The 7,603-nt window shown below is 46.7% G+C and overlaps 1 protein-coding gene across 1 annotated transcript; it reads right to left on the bottom strand.

The window, feature by feature from the left end:
• Nucleotides 1–2,109: 2,109 nt before the first annotated feature.
• On the bottom strand, nt 2,110–7,349 carry LOC144159419 (uncharacterized). The gene is made up of 2 exons (XM_077690896.1): nt 6,292–7,349; nt 2,110–3,977 (listed from the first exon to the last, which is right to left on the bottom strand). The coding sequence occupies exons 1-2, from the start codon at nt 6,961–6,963 to the stop codon at nt 3,693–3,695; spliced, it is 957 nt and encodes a 318-aa protein (XP_077547022.1). The 5' UTR covers nt 6,964–7,349; the 3' UTR covers nt 2,110–3,692.
• Nucleotides 7,350–7,603: the final 254 nt, after the last annotated feature.

Here is a 7,603-nt window from a genome sequence, read left to right as displayed (position 1 = left end):
ATGTTGCGCTGACAAATTTATAACTAGGTCTGGTGATAAATCTGTCAGTGCACCATTAGTTACATTGCATGAGGGGGAGGGAGCCTCCATGCCCCTCCAGCTCCCAGCCCCCTTCCTTTTAATTGACTCACAAGCTACACTTTTTCGATGATAACATTACCTAAACCCCAAGCTCAATAACGCACTAGGAAATCGCACCAGATGAAAACTTGTATGGCACCTACCTCACTACACAGATATCTAGACTGTGTTGTAATCTCGGCAGTGACAGCATGACTGTGAAAGGCTGTATATTCACACTTTTGCTTGATAGGGCATGTAAAAATACGCAATACTAGAGCAGAACTTCACATTATGAAATAGGCCAGAACAGAAAGCCTTTACTCTGCCATTAGCGTGGTGACTGGAATTTAGGGCAACCTTTTGCTACGACAAATTTAGCTTTTCCGAGGCACAGTGGACAGTTCCAGGCAAGTTTAAACCACTGGCGTTTTTGTATGCAGCCTCCATCAAAAATGTGCCTGCGTCAGAAAAAGAGCGGATGACTCCCAAATTCTGTCCACAGTGTACGTTGCAGATGTCACAGGTTTAGACATGCACAAGATGTTCCTCAAGATACATCTTTTGAATGAACTGTGGCTGCGGTGCTAGAGGAATAAGCTCGGATCACACAGGAGGCTTCGTCACAAGGTATTCCACGTTCATGCACTCATTCGCATCTCTGCTGCAGCAAATACCCCTGCAGCAGTGGATAAAAAGCTATGCGGTTCTTCGAACGCGGGACAAAAATCGCACCACTGACAGCCATGTCTTACTGCTCGTATAGCAAGATGCTTGTGCACGTTCACGGAGATGAGGTGAAGTCAGTATCAAGACACAACCTCTGGTCATCACCTTTTATTAAGGAAAAAATATTAAAAATTTCCGCACCACGGCCAACAATGTGCCAACAATATACACTCATGCAAAAACTGCAAAAAATGCAAAAACTCTCGCCAGTGCAATGAGAAAGTTTGTGAGGTCATCAGAGTTAATGGCTAGTTTGTGGGAAAATGTATATAATATAATGCACTTTTATCGGTCTCCCGATGGTAACGTGAATAGGAACAATAATACACTAAAAGTTTCATCACCAAACAAATGCTTGCCAAAGAAGGAATTGCACGAAATGGAGAAGGTGCTAGCTGAAGTAGCAATCTGGATCTGCCTTCAGCACCGACCGAAGGCAGATAGCCGTGAAGTCCTCTGCTTTAGCTGGTAGACGCCAAATGGAGCTACATTTATGCAAAAATTATGGCGCCCCTTGCAACCGTTCTGACATTGACAAGGGCGGTAATGTCCAAACTTGAATGCACAAATTTCCCGTTCACGAAAAATTTTCCTGGAATTGATTTTGGTGTTAAATGTGGGCCGAAGTTCAGGGAATCAAATTTAGCTTGCAGCTTTTAGGCTCACAATATTGAAGCAATTGGTTCAGTTCTGGCTGCCCGATATGAGTGGCAAACCCGACATAAATTGCCAGAAACTTTGATAAACTTGTGCTCTATCTATACCTTAATGCTGCCTTACTGTACCTCGATTAAACATTTTACAGAGAACTGCTGCATCCTTTCCAAAAAGAAGAAGAAGAAGAAGAAAACATAAAAAACACTCACAGTGTAAAGAAAGAAAGTATGGGGCACAGAGAATTCTTGAAAAACGCTTGCCTCGTTTGTCAATTAACAGCTAACAATAAACAGCATTGGCAAAATCTGGGGAGACAATTTATAGTCGCCTGACAAAAAAACTAGTGCAATTTTCTTTTGTGAAATAATGACTTCCAGAACAAGCTTACAATGGATCAAAACAAAATGGTCAACATCCCATAAACCGTGACAAGAGACCGTTACTTAACTGTTAGAAACACTGTGCACCTGTGTGTGAAGGCTGGCAAAATAGTGCACATTATTAAGCATACATTTGGCAGTGTGTACAAAGTGAGTGTAGTGTGGAGGAAACAAAAACGCTGGTGAACGATAGGAATAAAAGTTAATTTAGAAATGCTCACACTGCACCGAACAAAACAGCTTGGTTGCCAATGTACCAGCTAGGGCAGCGTTGTTCGCAAGCTTTTAACTGCATCTACCAGTTGCAAAGTGAGTTGCAGTGCAGAAGGTGAGGTTGATCAATACACAAAATGATTACATGAATCTGACTAGGGTCGCACGTGCCTCGGCAGTCTGAAATGGCTGATCATGGGGCCAGCCAATTCGTTCAACCGCCCTCTTGGTCATGTCATTACACGGACACATTTAAGAAACACCAGAAGAATGATTAATACTGCATTTATGCCCTCTTGCAATAAATTCTTCACTTGGATAATATTTTCGAGAATATTCCCTCCCAACAATGCGAAAAAGTTACAAAAAAGAAACAACGCAGGTGGGCTGTTGTGGCTCACAGCATGCGCATGACAATGCTCTTATGCATGAATGCAGGACAAGCGAGTAGGAAACAAATGGAACTGAAATGCCAACATAGCAGCAGGGGCAGCATGGATTTCACACGGTGTTGCTCCTCACTACGCTTTTGGAAGAGGGAACATGAACACACAAACGCTTATTTGTACATTCATACAAGACTAGTTGACAACAGCATGAGGCAGACGGGATGTGTTGGGGTCTGCCCATATTGTTTCCATTGATGCCTGTTCTTTCCTTGCGTTTTTTTTTTACTTATATTTCCCTTACTTACTTATAAACTGCACTCTGTTGATCAACAGGCTTTGCGCTATGTGAACCCCCCGTCTTCGTGCTGTTCTTATTTTTTCCCAATTAGCAGCACTGGGAGAGTTGCCTCAGATAGAAAGAGGACGATGCAACCGTCATCCTTCCTTCCATAGAGATTGGGCGAAATTAAGCGTTTGCACCAGATTCGCTTTGTGCTTTCAGGATGGAATCCCAAAATAAAAAAGTAAACAAATTGCCCTCACTGGCTGCAATTTTACTGCCATAGTGATGGCATCGCTTTTCCTCAAAAAGGTGGCTGATAAACGTTAAAATGAGAAGATGATCGACGAAAATATGTTTGCTAGCAATGAATCACTAATGGAGTATAATAAACATGAAATATATAATAATGAAAATATACGCAAAGTAGAACTGCTAGACAGGTATATAAAAATGACAACCATGGCTTTTTTGTGTGTGTATAAAGTGCCATGGCATATAAGCTACTGTTGACTGCTACCTTGAAGCAGTCAGGAAAGAACAAATGCGCTGTGGAAGGGTGGGGGCACTTCCTTTTTGTTTATTTTTGTTTAACCCCCCCTCCCACACACAAATGTGTTTCCGTTAGTGAAAAAAACTATGGGCAGCAATTAAACTTTGGACATTTCTTCAGCTAGAAAAACAAGACTGTGGCACCCATGTCACCCTTCGTAGTACCACCACGTCTTGAACACTGCTCAGCTACAAGGCACCGTGTGTGCTACAGGACATCACAGTCACCAGCAGCGGCAGTCTACCAACAAGCACTAGCGAACAACTGCACGTCTCCCAGCAGTCCAGTTACAACACTGCCAGTGCAAACACAGTTGCCACTGGTGAACACTGGGTGTCAGCAGCTGCCGAACAAGAGCAGGAGTCCCTTCCTGGCTTGGCACAACGGGACATCGCGGTCACTGCACCACACACCCTGCTGTGGGCCGTCCATTACAGCGCGGCCGACACAGCCGCGGCCACTGCGTCCCCGTTGGTCACAGCAGCCGCTCGGTCCGTCTTGAGCAGGGCCAGCAGTTCGCGCATGCACTGGACCTTGTCACGCTCCACGGCCAGCTGCTCCCTCTGCAGCGAAAAACGGCGTTCCTCGAGCGAGGCCAGCCTCTGCAGAATGGCGGCGGTGTCTGCTTGAGAGGACGAGCCCAACCGCGCTCGCTTGGCACTGGGCTCCTCCTTTTCAGGCGTCTGAGTGTGCACAGAACTGCACGTGCGCACCACCTGCAAGAAGACAGGAGCAAAGTCCGATCAAAGGGGGAATGAATGCAAGAGGCCAGCTGTGCACAGATTTGGAATCTGTGTGGAAACACAGTGCCCTTAAAGGGGCAAAATGCAAGTTTGTTTTATTCGAAACATTTTGTGTTTTATAGTACCCCAACACTTGTCCAGCAGCAAACGATGCTTTATTAACTAGGAAATTAAAATTTTTACTCTCCTGCCAAATTGTGTGTTTCTCCACGTTTGCGATGATGTTAGTACGCCGCTTAGTCTGCAGCGGGCTGGGAACGTCTTTGTTTACCATTAGTCCTCCTAGATGGCAACACCACTGTGCACGACCACTGTCCGCCCAAGCTTTGGTTCTGACCATTTTTGCACCTTGGTTGTTTTTGTTGCAGCTGGAAGAAATTGTTTCGTGTAACATCAGGTATGCTCGACAAGTATGTTCACGCAAGACACCGTTCGCTTACGCCAATCGGCCAGTGTCGTCCAAAGTGCCGCAGTGCTGTGCAGCTATAACAAGCATAGTGCGCACAGTACCAACAGCAGTGCACAATGGCACTCCTATGTTTACGTGTGCCTTCGTAATTTCCATTGTTTACTCCACCAATCTTAGTGGTATAAAATGAATATGCACTACACTTAAGTGAAAATAGCTCATTCTGCAAGCTTATTCTGCCTAACTTGCGTTTGCTTTTGCCAGCGTCAGCCAATCGCACAACTGTGCATTTTACATCATAGGTTCTAGTGCAGGAAATGAGCCAGTGAGCCGCACAGCCATTCCTTTTTTTCCCTAATGACATAGCTTATTCGAGCTAAGACTTGCTTACTATTAGTCAACCTAGATGGCGCCACCACACGGCAAACCGTTTTCTGCCTTTGGTTTATTTTCCCATGGAGAAAATAATCGTTTCGTGAAACATGGTGCTCGCTCGTCAAATATGGTTACGTAAGACCGTTGCCTGCGCCAATCGGCCAGTGTCGTCTGAGACAACCCCAAAGCCTTGCAGTGCTGTGCATCTAAACGAAGCATAGTGCATGCAGTACCTAGAGCAGTACACATCGGTACTTCTATGTTTACGTGTGCTTTCGTAACTTGCACTGCTTGTCCCACCATTCTTACTGATATTTTTCAAAAAGAGTATGCCTTAAGGTTATGTGAAAATAGCTCTTTCGGCAAGCTTATAAGTCCTGCCTAGTTTGCGTTTGCTTTTTCCAGCTCCACCAATCGCAGAGCTGTCTGGTATGACATCATAGGTTCTGTTGCAGGGAAATGAGCTAGTGGGTCGCATGGCCATTCCCTTTTTTCCTGATTATACAGCTTATTTGAGCAAAGTTTACGTTAAAAGTGGTGCCAGCATGATTCCAACGAGGCAATGTTTTGAATGAACCGAACTTTCATTTTGTCTTCATGGCCCCTTTAAGGGTGCCATGCTCAAAAATAAGCCACCGGGTGTGCTGCAAGACTTCAGCAGATACGTCGCCACTTTTTGAATGGCCTTTGGTGGTGCCCCAATTGTTCCAAAGTATGGTGAGCTGAATAATGTTCAGCATCACTTGTAGGTATGGAGAACCTGTGCAACAGCAATAGGAGAAAGCATACAGAAGTGGTGCCTGCGTTGCCTACCTTCAGCCTATGCTGTTTTGGGTGTAATACGGGCTTTTGATACATACATACACATCAAAAACAGCGCTAAGACGAGACAAAAAACGGTGAGACGAGACTCGGCACCCAGTCTTGTGTCACCTTTCCTTTGCCCCATCTTAGCACTGTTTTCACTTCAGCATTTTCTTTACCAATTGACTATGAATAGAAATGTTACTGAAATCGTTTTGATTACCACTGCAATGAAAGGCATTAAGATTCTAATAGAGCCACTTTAGTTTTGGGGTGAAACGGTCACGGATTTCATTAACCAGCTGCAAAGGATCCAAGTGCTCCCAATGCAATCCCACTGGCTTGAACATGGGCAAAATCTATAATTGCCACCCGTTCTTTTCATTATGCAGTTTCCTACGCGACCACACAACTCAATGGCGGCTGGGGAAAAGGGTGCAGACAAGCTTGGCACACAGAAGTGATCGGGGAGTGCGGAGTGGCTTGCTTAAAAAGCAGTTGTTTGGTAAACACATGAATGGCCCATGACCTTAAGCTGCACCAGCCAGGTCACACTACAATTGTACGTGGACGCTGAAGCACCAAACGAAAAAAAGCCACTTTCAGAAGCACACAAGTACTGCATTGTTACGCCCGTGATGTGGGGTAAATCCTTTCATATACAGAAGTCGAGTTTCTCATGCGATGTTACCTACGCACCTGCAGTTCATCCGACGAATGGTGCGACGAGCTGGCCCGCTGCGGCTGCGGCTTTTTCACTGGCGTGATCGACACTTCGCGGTTCAGCTGGTTGTTCAACGGCATGATGGTGATGCTCGCCGTAGACTGGATGGCTACCGCGGCCGTCGACATCGCCGGGGCCGCACGAGTGGCCTTCTCCTGGTGCAGAAAGCTATTCGCCGGGATGGACCGCACGCTGTTCGGGTCGATCTGAAGTTGTGGGGGCTCCTGCTGTTGCTGCGGCATCGCCGGCGGCTGCGGACGGCTCCGCTCAGCAACGGAGTTCAGCGCCTTCAACGCGGCCAGTTCGTGCGGCTTGAACGGCGTCGAGCGCTTGTTTTGACGCAAATCGACCACTATGTTCGTCCACTGGCGCCGAAGAGCGTCCGCGGGTCGCTGTAGTCGCTTGGATAACTCTTCCCAGGCGGAGCGCTTCACAGAGAGGTCGTTTCCGCTCAGCAGCACGGATGCGCGCTCGCAGACCGCACCGGCGAGCAGCTCAAGCTCCGCCGGGGTCCACGGGCGCTCGCTTGCAGCCTGCTGCCGCGAGTCTGGCCCTGACGTTGGCGGCTGCTGCTGTTGGCGCCTCGGGGTAGTTCGTAGCCGGGCTAGACCGACCCGGCTGGGCTCCTGCGGTACAGTATCCGGCATACTGGTGGAACCATTGGCCACGCACCCGGCGGTTGGCGCGCTTTCGGCGCTTTCGGGGATTTCAGCGCACGAAGTCCTACAAAAGACAACGCGGTACGGCCGCACAACAAAGAAAAACGCGCGAGAATCTGTAGTCGTTCCACATACAACCGAGAGACCCGTGAGCTACTGGTGAGCTACATCCAACAATCCCCGCCGTCAAAAATGAAATATGTGGACAGATGATAAATACAAATGCTTCGCCTAGTATGTCACCCTGCGGTCAGGGCATTGGTCGGGATCTTGTTTATAATGTGGAAAAGGTGAAAAATTGATGAAAAACCGAGAAAAACCAAGCGAATGTAGCGCCGCCAAATACTTTCCTCTGCTCTTCAACCACTGAACAAAGTAAATACCCTTCTTTTTTTCCGAAATACAACATACGAAAATACAAAAATTCTGCTGTGCAATTAATTCGCTAATTTTACAATTTACATACTTTGTTTGCCTCCATGTTTGCATGTGCTATGCAGCAGAGCTCTGCATGGCGGTAACTACAAATACTGGTGAACATACATGTACACTACACGCATTCCCCAAGCGACAAAAAAAGCCCATGATAGAAAAATATCCTCGTGTCCATGCCCGTTGCAAATGTCCC

The sequence above is a fragment of the Haemaphysalis longicornis genome, unplaced genomic scaffold (assembly GCF_048455015.1).
Source record: "Haemaphysalis longicornis isolate Haplotype H1 unplaced genomic scaffold, Haemaphysalis longicornis Haplotype H1 scaffold_10, whole genome shotgun sequence".
NCBI classification, from domain to species: Eukaryota; Metazoa; Arthropoda; class Arachnida; order Ixodida; family Ixodidae; genus Haemaphysalis; species Haemaphysalis longicornis.
Note: the sequence above shows the minus strand (reverse complement) of the source record. Positions and strands in the feature narration are given on the sequence as shown.

Bases quoted from the DNA above. Each gene is read 5' to 3' on its own strand.
- LOC144159419 (XM_077690896.1), bottom strand. From the start codon at position 6,963: ATGCCGGATACTGTACCGCAGGAGCCCAGCCGGGTCGGTCTAGCCCGG. The intron at 3,978-6,291 runs GTGCGTAGGTAA...GTCTTCTTGCAG, and splicing joins ATTCGTCGGATGAACTGCAG to GTGGTGCGCACGTGCAGTTC.